At 41.3% G+C, this 18464-nt stretch overlaps 1 protein-coding gene across 1 annotated transcript in view; it reads left to right on the top strand.

The window, feature by feature from the left end:
* LOC108570452 (glutamate receptor ionotropic, NMDA 2B-like) overlaps positions 1 to 18464 on the top strand; it is a 151778-nt gene that overhangs the window by 69237 nt on the left and 64077 nt on the right. Inside the window, 2 exon segments of the mRNA XM_017932314.1 lie at positions 15933 to 16111; positions 16944 to 17358. Coding sequence (XP_017787803.1) covers positions 15933 to 16111; positions 16944 to 17358 — 594 coding nt within the window.

Genomic DNA, 18464 nt, shown 5'->3' with positions numbered 1-18464 from the left:
TTGAAAGAAAATAACCGGTGGCCTATAGAAGCACGATGTTCCATGAAGCCTTCTCGTTCGCAAGGCGGATCTGACGAGAATTGGATTCGAAAGTTTTTCGAGCGTCGTCTAAATTAACCAATTCATTCGGCGTAACGAAATAACCCAGATAAACTTCCAACCTACAGCTACCTCCCCCCCGCCCTCTTCCTTGAAAACTTGGATTCACACAGCTTAATTCTGCTGACCATATCGAATACAAGTTTGCACGGTGATCCAGCCAGGAGAGGCAGTTGAATCCGGCTTCTTAACAAACTTCGCGTCGCTATCTTTCCGCGACAAGTTCGGTGCCTCCATTGGCAATTCCGCGACTAACACAGCCTTCTCATTCTGGCGGCAGGGGAAACTTGTCTGAGTTCCGAGCAAACAGTGACTCGGATATCCTTGGTAACCGGTACTCGTCCTGTTAACGCTAGTTTCCTGGCTTTAAACTCGAACGAGGCCGATACAGTTTGTACAATTTTCATCCGGTGTATTTGTTTTATTCGACCATCCACAGGCCGACCCACCTGATGTTCCTCCACCGTCGAGCGCTTCTGGCCGCGAGAAGAGAAACATCGTCGTGTTTGTTTGCTCTCCGCGTGTTCCAAGCGCAGTTTGCATTCCGTGATGAATGTCAGTTATGGGATCCGTGTTTATCGCACCGCGGGGAATTATCGCTTTCTACTTAACGCTGGTGAGTTTGTTTTATCGCGGTTGGTTGTTTACGGAGATTGGTGGAAGTAATTTTAAGGGAAGGGAAATTGTACATTTCGTTCGGTTTGAGGAATGGTAATTAGATCTTGTTGTGTTGTAATTCTCTTCGGAGTTGGGGAATTAATTGTTAACGTGAAAATTGAAGGTAACTGCAGAGGTGATGGTGTGCTTCGAATACTGTAACAAGGACGTTATCGATCACCTGTAAAGATAATAATAAGTTTCTGCTCTCTGCGTCTTTCGTTGAAACTGTGTTAGAGGGTTGGAGAAGAAAAATTGGCAACAAAAGTTACGAACTGCGTTGTAATCTCTTTACGGTTATCACTTAACTTTTAACCTAACGCCCGTGTTCGTTCACGTGGAAAAATCGTGTTGCAAATTTCTTCGCCTCTTCCGTTCGCGGAGATTACGTCTAATAAGAAGAAGTTGAACGTTCGTGTGCAGCTTGTGCGGGAATTACCGTTCGATTTAAACTTGGATAATGACGAAGGACAATTTTAACGAAGAATCGAGTTCGCCGGGATTATGTGCAGCTCACGTTGTTCCGCGGCGAAGGGAATTCCATCGAGTGTAGCCACATCCGGATGGAAATTAAATGCGGCGGATGCACGTTTCGATGGGAATTTCGAAAGTAAATTTAACCCTTTCCTTAAACAAGTTAGGACTTCTGCGAGTGGAACGGGTTGACTGAGCTGACGCCGCTGATGGCGCATGTAAATTCTCCGCGTGACTAGCATCTTCGATATATTTGCACTTGGCGCACGAATAGAGAGAAATGGCCTGTCCGTGGGAGGCATTGAGAGATTTACATTGACGATTTTACGAGGACGACGACTCATTCTGCGAATTGAAATAATTTCCGCGGGGAGCGGGATTTGGTATTTTTCAGAAATATCGGGGATCGATCAATTTTGGCGGGATAATGCCGAATTGTTCGCTGGTCAATATAACAAATTTGTAATAATTGCAGTTATGAAATTTTTCGTTCTTTTCTTCCTCGTTTCTAACGAAACAGTTTTCTAGAACACGTAGATCCATAATTCTTAGATTCTTGTGTGAACTATATGTAAAAGCAGTTGGAAAAAATTACTACTGAATTAAAATCACGTAACTAACGTGTTACTGTATATTCCTATAACAGAGGAAACTTTATTTTGCTCTTTGAAATAAAGTAAAAATATTAAAAATAAATAAATTTCCGAAAAATAAAAATTTTCTTATTCCGAGTAAAGTCTTGAAAAAGAAATTATAGGATTCTGAGATTTACCGGAAAAAAACATTTGATTTTCTTGTTAAATTGGTGCTGAAAGTTGGAGTATTTTGCGTATACACATGACATGCCATTCCCAAGAAGACATGCAATCAAATAGCGGGGACCAAACAGATCCTCGAGGCCGCAAAAGGATGAAAACAAGAGACGACAAGAGCGGTCGAAAGTGCCGGGCGCTTGATAGGTTTCCGTAATTACCAATTAACGTGGAATTACACGGCGCGGCAGACCCTGTCAGCCGGCCTGACGAAAATCTCAATAATTAGCTTCGTTGTGATTCTGACGCTCCAGATCCTCGCACGAAATTATCGGGCGTCGGCTTAATTGAGGGCCCCGTAATTACTTCCAGCCAATCTTATCGGTGTTCCGCGGGAGGCGTGACTCGATTGTACCGGCGAAACTTTCCGCCGATCGCTCATAATGAGTTTCTCTCGATTTGAAATCGAGGTTTTGTACCTTTTGTTGCACAGAGACACGCCGTTCCTCGCTTCGACTGCCGTTTAACATTTCCAACGAAAGCGCGATCTGTCCGTCGTAATTCCCACGCTGGAAAATCCCTTCGTTCTAGAAATACGACGTTATTCGATATCGAAGTATGAAGTGTGATTTTTGTTGAACTTTCTATATTCTACTCGTGACAAATTTTTAAACGTACTTTGGGTTAAGCTTTGCAATTTTAGAAATTGTAAATTTTTATTTTCAATTTTTATAAAAATAGGCCGTGAAATTTCTCGTGAAATATTCTGTCTCATTTCAAATATACTGAGTTTGGACATATTTATTTATTATACTTACCTGTCTGTGATCATAACTGAGAAAATTGCTTTAGTACGAAAAACAGTAGGAGGGATAAATTACGAAGCGAAGGATAAAGACAATAATGGCGGTAAGGATTCGCAGGATTATGAAAATATTACAGAAATTTCCCGAATACAACTCCCTCCTATTGTCCAACATTCTTACTATTGCAACGTGTATGAAAATCCTAACAGTAACTGCACCCAGGGCAGAAATTTCCTAAAAGTAATACCACGCTTTAAACCTACAAATTACTCGTCCAAAATTTTTCGACGTTAATTATAAAATTCCATGGAGAAAGGCATTCATCTAAATTATAATCTCCCCTCGTGAAACTCCTGATGAAGCTATAATACTGATGAAACGTTGAAAAGCCCTAGCCGGAGAAAACAGCTTATATCCGGAAGCCTGTTAACCATAGTATCCTTTTATTCGAGGCTGCCCTTTGTAAGCTATTTTCGTTATTTTTCCACACACCACCGACACAATTCTGATTTTTCACAAAACGTCCTTAGTATCATTGTGCGATTATTATTCGAGACTCTACCAACGACGCAGGTTGAAAAACGACGAGATTTAAAAAAAAGGACACCTATGTGAAACGTGTGGAATTTGTCTTTTTCAGTGTCTTCCGAAACAGTAGTTACCTTCGTCCACGAAGGCAAGAACAACCGGTTTCGACAACCACCCCCGAGTGTTTCTCGCGTATCTGGATTAATCACCAGCGTGTATAATCAAATTTCGTCTTCCTTAATCAAAACGTAATATAACAAATTAACGTCGCATAGATATATTAACCTATATACCACATATATACGTAAATACGTGCAAATTCTGGCGAAAGTTTCCGCAAACGAAACCACCGTCGACGATCCTCGAACAAAATCGGTGTTCAAGCAACTCGAATAATTCGAAGGATGAGATGCACCTATGTGTCGACCATCGAAATTGCTCCAGTTCGAAGGAAATAGCATATTAGAAGCTTTGAACATGCATTCGCTAGAGATGTAACAAGTGGAACGTACCTTCAGTATTTCAACTTTTAATCAAACATACTTTTCATCGTTCGACAAAATGGTCAGAGTGAGGAAAAAATTTCTGAAGCATCTCGAGAATTTTCCAATCGACGTTCTTACTACAATCACGAGTTATCAATAACTCGATATATCCATTTGTCGGCTACCCTCTGATCTTGAGAAGGAAAGAGAGAGAGAGAGAGGGTAGTTTTATCGCGCGAAGGACGAAGAGTTCTCGAGTACTTTAACGATCTGCAAAAGCCACTTCTTCGACGTCCCTTCGAGACTTTCGACTTGTTAACTTTCCGTGACCGTCGACCCGTGATCAACGAACACGAAGAAGATTTCACTTTCTCGGGTCGCCCGCCGGTGAGAAATGGTTCGTTCGTTTCCCCAACCGTGAACCGTGAGAGAGCCGTGGAGCAGGCGAACGATACAAAAGCGAAGAAAGGGAGAAAGAGGAGAGGACGAGGTGGAAAGATGCGAGTCGAGCTCCTTCTGATCCTCGGTACGTTCGTGACCTCCGGCGATTGCGGCTGGAGGTCAACGATCGGCGAGTCCGGGGTTCACGAATCGTCGAGACGGCGGAATGGATCGTTACCGAAAATGACGATCGGATTGGTGGTGCCGCACACCAACTTCGGTGTGCGGGAGTACACGAAGGCTGTGAACCGTACGGTTGGCAGTTTACGCAAGACCTACGGAAAATTGAAGGGGCAGAGCAAGTACAGCTTCTTGGACAAGTACGACTTCACGCAGCACTCTGTCCGGCTGAGCATGATGACGCTCACACCGAGTCCAACAGGTACATATACATGTGATTTTATCGAGTGAATTGATGGTGATTGGTGATTCGAGTCTGAAATGGGAGGGTGTAACGTTTCCTGAGGCATTTCGTCTCTGTGAAACCAGTTTTACTGGGGTTGCAACTGTAAATGTAACGACTATTGCTCTGTGATTGTTAATTGGTAAATTTCACGTGAAGAATTGAATTTTTATTGAATATTGGTACACCCTACCAATTCAGACGTAAATGGCATTCTCGTTTAGAACTGAAGGTAAAAATGTTATAGCTGTGGTATATTTTACTTGGTAAGTCATGCGCAGAATCGTCTGAAATTACTGTGTCTTAAATATTTAAATATAGTAACGCAGTATAGTTTTACAAAGGATGGCTGATTTTGTTATTACAAACAAGGCGTTCAATATTATTTATTTAACAATGTAATAGGCTTTGATATTACAGTTTAATGCCACTTCATACGTTCGAAGCAGTTCAAATTATCTCGCTAACCCATGAATCAATAGGGCTCTAATTGTACTGACCAAAGATAGACTTATACTACTGCCATGATCAAAGGACGATCCTGTGCTACTTGTTTCACGAAAGACCGACTGGTACTTCTTGTATGTTCAACCTCTAACGCAGTCTATTCTACTTGGCTCAATAGGGATTGATCTGCCCTATTCGTCTGACTAAAGCGTGCGTATACTACTTGTATGAACAAGGACGGGGATATACAACTTGTACGTCCAAGAACGGGTCTATACCACTTGCATGGTGATATATTGTTATTTATACGAATAGAGGTTCTTGTACTGACAAAGTCAAGTGGTGTATTATTTACAGGACTATGAATGGAACTGTAGTACTACCAAGAAAACAGTAAATTGTTCCGTTTCACTTTTTACATTTTGAACTACTTAAATTCGCTGTAGCGTGTTTGCATAGCTATTTCAACGAAAACTACCGTATTTCAAATTGTGTCAATTTCATTACACAGAGAAGAAAATTCACTTTATTTCACATAGTGTGACTTTATAAAGCGGAGGTGGTTTTATAGCCGATGCAGAATTTAGGTCAGAAGCTTGTCGTTTCAACTCCAGTGATTAAAGGCTAAATTTTTCACGAAGCAGTAATCAATAATGATCACGCCTTCTTTCGTTTCCCTCAATTCACGCGATTAACGCCTAGCGCGCGGAAGCCACGGAATAACAGGAAACGGAAGTCGTGGAGAATTCGCGTCGACGTTGAACTCGATGAAATAGCAATATTTCCGCCCGGTGAGCTCGAAAACACGACAATATTGCCGTCTTCGTCCTGCGTCTGTGGGCGACGCGTGGCCACGTAGCAAAAAGAGCGCTTTTTCTTATTTTGCCTGGACTGGTGAAATTAACGTTCCGGTTTACTCCCCGAAATTCCACCGGGCTGGTCAATATGTGCGGCTTAACGTCTACTCGCGCCAATTCGTCACGACTTTGCCCCGTATCACGCGTGAGACTGTCCGAGTCAGCTTACGAAGGATAAGCGTGACTTGGGAACAGATCTTCTAACGTCAAATACCCTTCTTTCGGTTACAAATCACCACACATTCCTCAAATACTTTCCCATTCGTTCGTTCACAATATTCTTCGTTCGAAGAAATTTTTCAAGGATTACACGGAAAAATTTTGGAAAAATCAGTCGCAAATTTTAGAGAGAAATATGGTGGAGAAGAAAAATCAGTTTGGAATATTATTATACTAGAGTTCTGAATTGAACGTAGCTGCTGGTTGTCGAAGCTTGTTCTCTCCGAGAGCTCCAAACGGAACTTTCTTATAGTTCTAATTTAATTGGATGCCATCGTGGCCTACTCTCACCAAAGGCGATGCTCAGACTGACCTCCTTGATCTTCAAAGAGATGCGAAAAATGGTCACATGAACCTTAAGTAACGTGAAAGGCTAATGACAGTTTCTAGAGTAAAGGGAAGTCGGGTATTTAATTTATCAAGAGTTTATGCTCGCTGCAAAAGGTTGCCTCTAGGGAAATCTGCCGTCAAGAAGATAAACGAATAAATTAGAAATTTTCAATAAGTCTTTGGATAAATTGAAAGAAATTTCCTGTCAGTTAATTTCGTCTTGGAACTTTTTCAGTGTACATTGACGTTAAAGTTGTCCAAATAATAGTCGACGTTTATTTTTACACAAGTAACGTTGTAGACAGATTGTAACACGAGTGTTCTTTGCCCGATCCATCAAAGCTTCTCACGTGAGTCTGCAATTGATGGATCGTCGTTCACGACTTCAGAAGCACGCGTGTGCTTTGGAAATTTTGGCAATTCTTTCGGCGAATATTTCAGTGGTGGTTTGTTCTTGTTACGATACTTCAGGAATGGGATCGATGCCACCATCCTTGTTACTCTTTTTTATTCCTCGTGATATCTGAGAGTTTGAAAGTTATTAGAGTCGGAGGAAGAATTGAAGTGAAAAAGGAGAGATTAAGCGGAGAAGCTCTCCGTTCCAGAATTCGAGGTGCATTATTGGCTGAATTATTTGAAAATAGTGTACCTCGAAATATCGGAACATTTGATACGCGAATTAACAAGAGAAAAATTGCTAAAAATTTTCAAAAATGTTCAATTAAAGTATCAAAGTTAAGTTAAAATTCTTCTTCAATTAAGCAGTTTCGTATACACTGCACGCTCAAGTCTTGAAGAAGCTGTTGTTTCGATCACACGAGGAGCCCTCGAGAGCTCTTTTTAGAACACGTTCTTAGAAGTACAGAGATGAGAAGAGCAAACGTTTCATTCACCAGAGTACTTCCTCCTGATATTTCAACTTCTACGTGAAATTTCGTCCCGGAAATTACAATTAAGCTTTAAACGATATTTAAACATTTGCATTCGAGCAACGTTTCAATTCGAACACTTGAATAATTCTAACGAACCGAAGTAAACCGAGCACACTCGCTAAATTTGCCTCGTTAACGATTACCTGTTACATTTCCGCTTAATTTACCTCGAAAATTGCCAAACGAACTGAAATCTCGACGACACCAAGAGAAATATGACTGATCTCGTTTGCCGATATCGTTGAACCGATCGAAATTAACATTCAGCGAAATTAACCCGACGCGAGAGTGAAATAAATCACGGGAGTGAGAGTTAGTGTTGTTGTGTATGTTCACGCGAGAGGAAAGAGAGCAAATATTAGCTCGAAGTTCGAGATGGAACGAAAGAGCTACAGGTGGACGTAATGCAGACAAAATGCCTCGGGATTCGTCACGAGCGAGACATCGAGCCGTGTTTTCAACATGTTTTCCGCTTCTGGGCCGTTCATGCTTGCGGCTGCGCTTTTCCGCGATGTCGGTTTCGCGTGAAAGCTAGATCGCTGCCTCGCTAAACGATCGTCGCGAACATGAGACGTCGGTGACGTCTCGCGGATCCGCCGTTTCCTCCAGCTGTCACCGCAATTCTTCCAAGCTCTTCTTCTTCTCTCGTGTCGCTAAAGTAGGTTTATTCGACTAGCTATCTCGGAAATTTCAGCTTTCTTCTGGATTTACGTTGCAATGGAACATTGTTACTCGAAAGATATTCAAGATAACTGTGGATGAATTCTGACGGAAAATTGCTTTACTTCTGTCAACTTTGTAGACTACTAAAATATGAAAATATAAAATTGAAGACAACTAGACTAAGAATTGGTAAATTTTCTAATTGCAAAAAGATAGAAATATTTAGTTACTCGATTCTGAATGAAAATTCTGTCGAAAAAAGTAACTTTTCTCTTTCACCAGCGAGCAGTGAAACTCCAGCAAAATTACCACGAACTTTTCGATGAAAAACTCGATGGATTTTCATTCCGCAAGAGTCATTTATACGACGTCTAGTCTGTGCTTCTCCGTTTCCTTTTGACCGTGAACTCTTACATCCACCGACGTCCAAATCAGCGATTTAAGATTCCGTCTGTGTGGGCGTTTCGTCGTTGATAGATCGTGGAAGGTTTCATAAACACGTGTGCTTTCCGAGAGGACTTGGCCATTTTTCCTCATCCGTCACATCAAATTTCCTGTTATTCCACTTTCGTGGAACGTAATCTGAAACTTCTGCCCTCCTTGTTTCGTTCCGGTTGATTGCAATCCTTTGATGGATTTTTCGCTGGTTAGGGGGAAAGATTGATTTAACCGAAGATTGAGGAGAATTTTCTTTGTAATATCAGATTGAAAAACTATATGAATTTTCGAGTGATCCGTCTAGCAAATTGTTACACGGGAGTTTACACGTTGTACCGTGATCGTACATTTTTTCGGACGATAATCGGTTTGCAAGAGGAGAAACCGATATAACGACGTGGTAATTATTGTCCGTTTAATTCCGCGAGTAATTTAATCCCCTCTTGTCCCTTTCGTCGCACCGGTGCGTCGATGCTCTTACCTCCGGTTCCTTATACTAATTAATTTCCCTGGGATTATAGTGTCGATTAGGAAGGTTCGAAACGTGTCACTTTATTGGTCTCTCGGTGCGCGGCGAGTTTTGTGGTAATTAATTGGAGACGAAATTTTGCTGCATTCTCAATTGTCGAAATTATTTATGACATTATTTATCGGTTAGGTTAGAGACAATCGAGGAATTACGTCTTCTGTTGCGTCACAGTGGAAGTTGGAAGAGGGAGAACTGGTAAATAGAATGAATGGGAAGGTAAATTTACCTTTGTAATAAGCACGACCCACTTACATCGTATCAACCTGCGCTTTAATAATGTTCGACGGCGGAATAACCGGTAGAACAAGTGGGATATTGATTGTTTAACCTTTGAATACTCCGGAGGTTGCAGATGATGCTTTCGTTTCTCATTCTGCCTCGAGAAATCTTTCTTCCTTTTGATAGGGACATTGTGCTTCTCAAATATTAAACGTTACACGGTACGAAGAATATTTTTTCAACAATTAAATACTGGAAAATGAAACTTGCAATGTTCGTTAATTACTGTTAACTTCGTAAAGAATATTTCAAATTTTTCAAATTTTCAATATTATGAAAATTCGGTATTTGTGAATTTTCGAAATTTCATTTTTGAAGGATGCAGATGTAAAATCACACTTTCGAAATTAAATTGCAATTTTACAGAAGAATTACACCGTCTGTTATTATACGAATTATTCATTTATAAGCGCTGCTTCCTTCGAACAAATCCAATAATTTCCACCTCGTGACCGAGCCATCTGGTATGAAAATACTAGCGCTAATTATTTGCTAATGAAGTCCACTCGCGCGGCGCTCCATGCTTGGCAATTTCACGGGCGCGCCGCGCCGCGTTACGTTTTATAGCGTTGTTGCTAATTCGCCAGTTGGTTATTTCCCACGGATCGATTATAAACACTACAATTATCAGCGTGATGGGCCGCCTAGATCCGCATTGATTCGACAATATTGTCCTAACGGTGAAATCGTTAATCGGCGTGCACGTCATAATTGAATTGTGAGCTTAATTACAGAGCGAAATAATGTCCTCGGCCTCGAAAACACCCTTGTACAGGGATAAATACGACGACGACGAACACTCGATCGAGTCAGTCGACGGTTCGTCATCGAACAGCATACACGGCAAGTGCAGGTTGATCTAATTTCTGTCGTCGTAAATTCTGAAGATTTTTATTGCACTATGCCAGCCTCTCTAATCAACGACACGAGCCCCGGCGTTCGTGTTAATTGATCGTGAGCTTAATATCCGCTCCAGTCACGTCTCGTGACTCGAGTCACTCGGCTATTTACTCGAAGCTCATATATTCCGCGTACAGAGAGTACCGGGGAGCTCGAACAAGTTCCGTGCCGTTTAAGTAGACCGTCTCGAGTGAAGTCTTATGAAATTCTCCCTGCGATTGAAAATACTGCTCTCTCTTTCTCATTCACTCACGTATTCACTCACTCTTTCACTTTTTCACTCACTGACTCCCTCACTCTCTCTCTCTCAATCTCTTTCACTCACTCACTCACACTTTCTCTCTCAATCTCACTCACGCCTTCACTTACCCACTCAGTCTCTCACTCACCCACTCACTCTCTCTTTCAGTCTCTTTCACTCATTCTCCCACTTACTCTCTCATTCACTCACCCACTCATTTACTCTCTCCCTCTCTCTCACTTACTCTCCCACTGACTCTCTCGTTCACTCTCCCACTCATTTACTCTCTCTCCCTCTCACTTACACTCCCACTCACTCTGTCATTCTCTTCCCTTGGTTATCTGACTGACTGACTGTGAATGACTCACTCACTCTCCCACTCACTCACGCATTCACTTACCCACTCACTCACCCACTCACTCTCTCTTTAAATCTCTTTCACTCATTCTCCCACTTACTCTCTCATTCACCCACTCTCTTCCCTTGGTTATCTGACTGACTGACTGTGAATGACTCACTCACTCTCCCACTCACTCACGTATTCACTTACCCACTCACTCACCCACTCACTCTCTCTTTCAATCTCTTTCACTCATTCTCCCACTTACTCTCTCATTCACCCACTCACTCACCCACTCATTCACTCTCTCACTTACTCTCCCACTCACTTTCTCATTCACTCACCCACTCATTTACTCTCTCTCTCTCACTCTCTCTCACTTACTCTCCCACTGACTCTCTCGTTCACTCACCCACTCATTTACTCTCTCTCTCTCTCACTTACACTCCCACTCACTCTGTCATTCTCTTCCCTTGATTATCTGACTGACTGATTGTGAATGACTCAGTCACTCACTCCCCACTCACTTTCCCACTCACTCACTCACCCACTCACTCTCTCTTTCAATCCCTTACTCTCCCACTCACTTTCTCATTCACCCACCCACTCACTCACTCTCTCACTTACTCTCCCACTCACTTTCTCATTCACTCACCCACTCACTCACTCTATCTTCGTAACGAAATACGAAAGAGCGCTGCGAGTTCTCGCAAACGTCGAACATCGCTCGCGACCACTTGTTAAAGTGAAAATTCTAGGGACCGGGTCAATGTGCTCTTTTTGCCCTCGACCCTTTGATAATCAAATTATAAAGCCCTTTCCTACTTTGCCGGATTATATCGGATCCACGCCGTCCGTCGACCCGCAAATTTAATACCGTTGTGTCATTAATACGGATTCCCGGCTTCCCCGCGGATGAAATATCGCGTACGTGGAACGAGTTATTGAAGCGCCGCTATTATTCGCTGTTTCATTAAGTAGCTGAATTTAATCAGGTGTTTCGCTGCTTCCAGGAGCCAGATAACACGCATGATTTGCGATCGCACGTTTAACCATTCATTAGAGTTCCGTGGAGGGATTTGCTGTTTCCTTGGATACACGGTTCTATCAAATTACGTGTGCAGGGTAGAAATATCTTTCGAAGAAAACTGCATTGATTAATCCTTTAATAGTACATCAAAAGAGATAAAACAAACATCAAAAATTGTATCGAGTATTTTTTCATATTTTTCTGTGGCATATGAATTAATATTATAAAACATTTTTGTAATCAAGGAAGACAAAATTTGAATATTTCTTTTAATTCGAGAAATTTTATTAAAATTCTGCAAAATTGCTGGGAATAATTTGTAACGAAATATGCCCTTCGGTATATCCCTGTCACAGAATTAGGTTCTTTATCCGTGATGCATTATAATTCTTGCCAAACAAACTAGGCACAGAATCGATCTTAAGAAGCAGCGGTTCGATCAAGGTAAACGCCTCTGATCAAAGACTGCATTATCCCAAGTATACGGTCGACTACGTTTCCGATCATGCGCCCCTAATTCGGGCTTAGAACACGCATTGTTTACTAAACAGCGTCGTAATAGTGGTTCGCAGCTAAATCACTTAATAGAACGTAGCTTAATCGCTCAAGCACCAAAATTTCAGTACGCAGCTTCATAGAAAGAGAGATCGTTAAAGAATCCAAGTAAACAAAGTTCAATTTTCTCCTCGTTAAAATTCATATTCCATAAACAATTACAAAACAGAATTTTACAGTAATTACTCGTCTCGTAGATATTAAAAATCTCAAAAATCAGGTTCAAGATCCTAATGGAATTTCTCAAGCGATTACTATTTCAGTGTTGAAAAATTCCTAATTTTTTAATTTCATCTTAAAGCTTGTACAACGTTATTAAATTACAGTTACGAAATTTAGGAGAACGCAGAGGCACGAACACGACGTTCCAATCCGGTAATTCATATCGTACAACCTAATAATATCACCTACGATGATGATACCAACGTTCTTTCGCCAACTATCTCGTCCACGGTGATTTGTTCACGTCAGCGCCCGTTTAGATAGGATCGCGATTACTCGCGGTTATTTATTACAAGCGTTGTTCCGGTTGACATTCGCCATTCGTACGGGCAAAACGCGAAACAATCATACACACGGGATTGAATACCAGTTATTGTTGCAGTGTTCCGCTCATACGTCAGTTCGGTGAGCCCACTGTGTCAGCAACCGCCGACCGAACGTCGACAATCGGCGAAACTCGATCTTTTGTGGGACACGGTCACACATCCGTGGACAATGACGCTTATTTCGTGCTAAAACATTGGTCGAATCGTGTTAATTTTCGCGCGATAGACGACACACCGTTGATAAATGAATGAAACAATCGATCGTGCGGTGGGCATGGTTAAATTTGGAATAATCGACACACCGGACGCACGTGGAAATTAGGATGCTCCGGTATCGAGAAAAGTTGGCGAAAGTTCGGAATCTCCTACTCGATGTATGTAGGTCACGTTCGTCTTTCGCCGGAAGTTCCGCGAAAATCACTTGGAGAGGAGCGCTTGTTACAATAAGGCCGATATAAGATGGAGAAGAAGCGAGAAATAAGGAAGATTCTATTTCTGTTTCGTGAGGTTCGGCTACGTGTGGGTTCGTGTGCACGTTTCAAGAGGTAGCTGAGACTTTCTTGGTCGTAAACGAGTCACAGAAACGTTAGTCGGGCGTAACGATGAGTGATCGATCGTGGTAGGAAAAGAGGAAATTAATTAAATAGTATTGGAGTGTGTGGAGTGAGAGATAATGGAAAAATAGATGAAGATAGTACTTAGATTCTCACCACTGTCTTAGGTACAAACGATTCTTTATAAGTGACTGGTTATTTTGGATTATGATTCTACGTAATTTACTTAAGTTTCTGAAATGCTGTATGCAAATTACTATTATTATCTGTTTAGTTAATAAATATGACGAAGAATATAGAACGTAACGATTTTTACAGATCTAATGATAAATAGCTCCGTATCTGTTTTTGTAAAAAGTCACCTTCTCGTTAGGTGCAAAATAATACTAAACAAGTATCGTCGTTAAAAAAAAAAATAGAAATGTGGTAAAACACGTCTTGGAAGTAAAAATTCTGCAGGATGAAAAACAGATCTATAGATCACTTTCTCGTTAGTTAGAAAATAATACTAAACAAGTATCGTCATTAAAAAAGCTAGAAACGTGGTAAAACACGTCTTTGAAAAATAGATCTATAGATCCTCATTAACTGAAACGTATCAGATGAGGTTCCAAGGTGAATCGTAGTATTCAATGCCTTCACCTTACCCTTTCATTAAAATTTCTACGGCTTAATAAGACCCGCCCACGAGAATCCTGGTCGTAAATAAGAAGTGAAATTAAGAAACCACCGAGAAGAATAATGCAACAGGGACGAGAACGAGGACATGGCGAAACGGGGTCACGCGGACATCGAGGGGTGAAGTAGCGCGTTTTGTGGAACAGGTCAGGATCTGTCCATGACTCGAATGACGGTCGCGATTTCATGTTTTCGCTCCTACTTCGTAACGATGATCGTAGAGAAGCTGACGAAGTCGACTCTTCTGAAGAACGATTACAAACACCATTACAAGTGTCCTGCGAAATTTCCTTACATCTCCTTAATTAAAAAAACAAAGAGATATTCTCGTTCTTAGTGAAGAAATAAAATTATCATACAAAAGTATTTTCCAAAAAAAAATCGAGTTTCTGAAAGAAATGGTAAATACTATGTTTGGAAGGAAGACGTCATTGTCCTTATTGAAAATACTTTGGCTATTATGTCTATTTGAACTTGGACACGATGCAACAACAGCCATTACACTTCCGCTTTACCATGCATTGCTGTTCCAAACTCAGCAACTGAATTCCAGAAAAGTTCCTTTAAAACGTCCTCGGCCATAATTTCCAACCGAACTTCCTCCTCCTTCCCCGGCAATCGTCCTCGGAACCAATTTCACTATTACCAAAGTAACACGTTGCGACAACTGGTGACCGCGTGTTCACATTAAAGTGATCAGAAGCAAGAGAGGAAGTATCGTATGGAGGAGAATGGAATCGGTAGAGAAACACTCGCGGAGGAAACCAAAGCGAGGATTATCAACTTGGACACGCCAGATGTGTCTTATTGCTTCCGGTAGAAGTCGCCAGCAGAAAGGAGGAGCTCACGATTTCTATTATCTCGAGATTAAAGCGTGACCAAAAGGAGCATCGGAATTTTTTCCAGCGGTGACACGTGTGGTATAAAAAAGTTCCTTCTCCTGCCTTCGTTCCTTTCAGACGTAGCCTCCAGGCCTCGTGCGGCCTTATCGTTAAACTTGATCGTTGCAATTGGTCCTCGCGGTGCTTCTTCGCGATCGTTACGTTTATTGTCCACCATTTGTAAAAGTGAGCGAGCAGCGTGCCACGTTCGGAAGGAACCATTTAGCGCTCGTATCTGCGAGGAACCGTGATAAATCGCGCGAATGGACGCGATACGTGGCGCTGGAACGATGATACCGACAACAAATCACACGGATACGATTACGAGCGGCGCTGTTACGTTCACACAGTTCATTTTTATCCGATCCTTTTATTCAAACGTTTCAGCTGCAGTTGCGGCGATACACGCTCAGAAATTTTTTGGAAGGTTCTCTTGCAATTTTGAAACACTCTAATTGATATGTGCATCCATTTTTTTTTTTTTTAGGTTATCTTGGATACGAAGTGCTTTGTGAATTTGTAGGTTAGGTTACATCCTGTGGAACTGTTGTAACTCTTTTTTGTGTTACTCGAAGGAAATTTTGGACCGTTTGTCTCCTCTAATCGAGTAAAATTATAATTCAACGAGAGTGTATCTCTGTTTTGTGATAAAATTTGCATTTTATTTCCAACGTAACGTACAGTACGAATTTTTTCGTACAGAAAGCAATTGCAAGGTTTAAATATCTTTTTCAGTAACCATAGAAATCTGAACGTTCTTTTTTAAAGGATATAATGGAACGGTTGAATTTTTTTTCTTTTTTCATGAATAGTTTTCATTTCTAGGCAAAATGTAGCTAACGTTCGACGTCGCTTCTGTGTTTCAGAGATTTTGAAATCGCTATGCAAGGAATTCCTGCCGATGAACGTGTCCGCCATCTTGTACCTGATGAACTACGAAAAGTATGGTCGTAGTACTGCCAGTGCTCAATACTTTCTACAGCTTGCTGGTTACCTAGGAATTCCGGTGATCGCCTGGAACGCAGATAACTCGGGATTAGAACGGGTGAGTCCATTCAACCGTTTCCTTTCATCTTTCCACAAGTGTAAATCATGCAGAAATGTACGATCTTGCCTCCGTAGATTTAAAATTTTTTTCAAACTAGTTGAAGCACAGATAAAGGCTTTTGTTATATACCGTGTATTTTTGGGCGAACTTTCTATACACGACCAGACTATTGTCCTCCAGTTGAACAAAAAATGTTCCCATGTATGCATTTTTCAATTCTTTTAAAAATAAATAGATGTAGTTTCATGTTTTTTTTAAATTAGGAGGCTTCTTCTTAACTTTCATTATCCTGCGTTAACCTTATTCGAAATTCTACTAATTCAGAATTAAACTGAAAGGATCGATGTAACCATCGAATTTCCCATAAAAACAGGTTCCTTTCAAAACACAAAAGCACACGTTTCATTTTTAATTCTTCGTTACCTTGTAACGCAGAGTATCACGAAAAAAAGGAACGTAAATTATTTAACATTTCTCTTTCTGTAGATTATTAAAACAGCGCACAGTTGACGCTAACAAATAAATTTGACAGAATTAACCCGTTGAGGGTTGAATACTCGACGAAAACCTAAATCTCAATTCAATCGAACAGTAATAGAATAGAATAAATTTCCTCCCTTTTCATTATCAAAGTACACAACAACTCCCGCTAATCCCTTCCAATTACTTCAGTCTCGCTAACACAACCGTCCCCTCGATAAACGTGAAAGAGAGAGATCAGGAAGTTCCCTTTCGTTGTATTATACATCTGTCCCGGGCAAACACTCCACGTAATCACGGGACACGTTACGATGCGCTCGAAGGTCCACGAATTTCCGAACGTTTTCAGAGGGCTTCGCAGAGCAACCTGCAGCTGCAACTGGCGCCGTCGTTGGAACATCAGACGGCTGCGATGCTGAGCATCCTCGAAAGGTACAAATGGCATCAATTCAGCGTGGTCACCTCGCAGATTGCCGGACACGACGATTTCGTGCAGGCGGTCCGAGAGAGAATTTCCGACATGCAGGATACCTTCAAGTTCACCATATTGAGCGCGATCCTGGTCACTCACCCGCGGGATCTCCTCGAGCTTGTCAACAGCGAGTCCAGGGTTATGCTGCTCTACTCGACCAGGGAGGAGGCCATCACCATCTTGACTGCAGCTCACGATTACAAGATCACCGGGGAGAATTACGTGTGGGTGGTGACGCAGAGCGTCATGGAGAATCTGCAGACGCCCAGTCAGTTTCCGGTTGGAATGCTCGGTGAGTGGTGTGCAGCTGACTCGTTGAATACAATGCTCGGCGGAGGAAGGGACAATGCCGGTTGGATTTTGCACATTCGTTAGAAACCCGCGAACTTTTACGGTGCATGATTTTCAGCCGGTTGTTGGCAAGTTATACGAGAACTGTAATTATTGAATTGACGCGCGGTGAAACTGGCACGCTGTGGGCAGTTTCTGCGTGTTATCGATTGGGACAATTGGCCGAGGTTCAGAAGTCATTGTTTTCTACCGTTATCCACTGTTCTTGTGGTTCTTGTGCTATTGAGAGCAGTTATACTGGGAATTTCATTGAAGTTTAATTGTAGACGTGGAATGTTGATGTGGATTGGAGATTCTTCTTTTAATTCGACTAATTAGGGATTGTATGTAGATATATTAAGAACGTGCATAGTGCTCTGTATTTCATTTCCTTTTTTTTTTGCTTTTTCGAGTGAGAAGATTTTTAATTTGAGAAGATGAGAATTTATTTACACATTTAGCAATTATTGAATATTTAAAGTGTACCAATAGCTGTTTACATACGCTATTATATTTAATTCGACGTTTGAGTTTCCTCATCGATTGATTAAATTCAGTATTAATTGAATAAAATTCCCCATTTCGAGCTCTTCGTGTTAAAAATTATTCCACAAATTTACAATAAAGCTCGACATTTTAATTTCTTCCGTTAATGCAATGCAAACGATCCCATTTCTCTTTTCATATTAAGAACAATTTGAAGCAAAATTTTTACGGGATATCAGCACTGAAAAGAAGAAAAGTTTTTCCAACCGTTCGTGAGGATTGGAAAATCAATCGGAAGCCATCGTATCAGAGATTTCTCTCCGCGTGAACGTGAAAGAGGGAGAGAAAGAGATTCAGGGAAAGCGTATAGCGTTCGATGTGTTCCTGTAGAACAGAATTCGATGAATTTATTCCTCCTAGGAGGGTAGCCACCGTGGAATCTCGAGGAAGGCATCAATTTCCGATTTCCGTGATTCTTACGGAATGTCTTTTTCAACGCCTGCCCACTCAAAATATCGAACACCGTCCAACCACAGTTGAAACTTTAACACGAACGAAATCTTTTCTCTTATCCTCCGCAAA

Source organism: Habropoda laboriosa, unplaced genomic scaffold (genome assembly GCF_001263275.1).
Source record: "Habropoda laboriosa isolate 0110345459 unplaced genomic scaffold, ASM126327v1 scaffold84, whole genome shotgun sequence".
Lineage (NCBI taxonomy): Eukaryota > Metazoa > Arthropoda > Insecta > Hymenoptera > Apidae > Habropoda > Habropoda laboriosa.
This window is presented reverse-complemented; position numbering and strand designations above follow the sequence as displayed.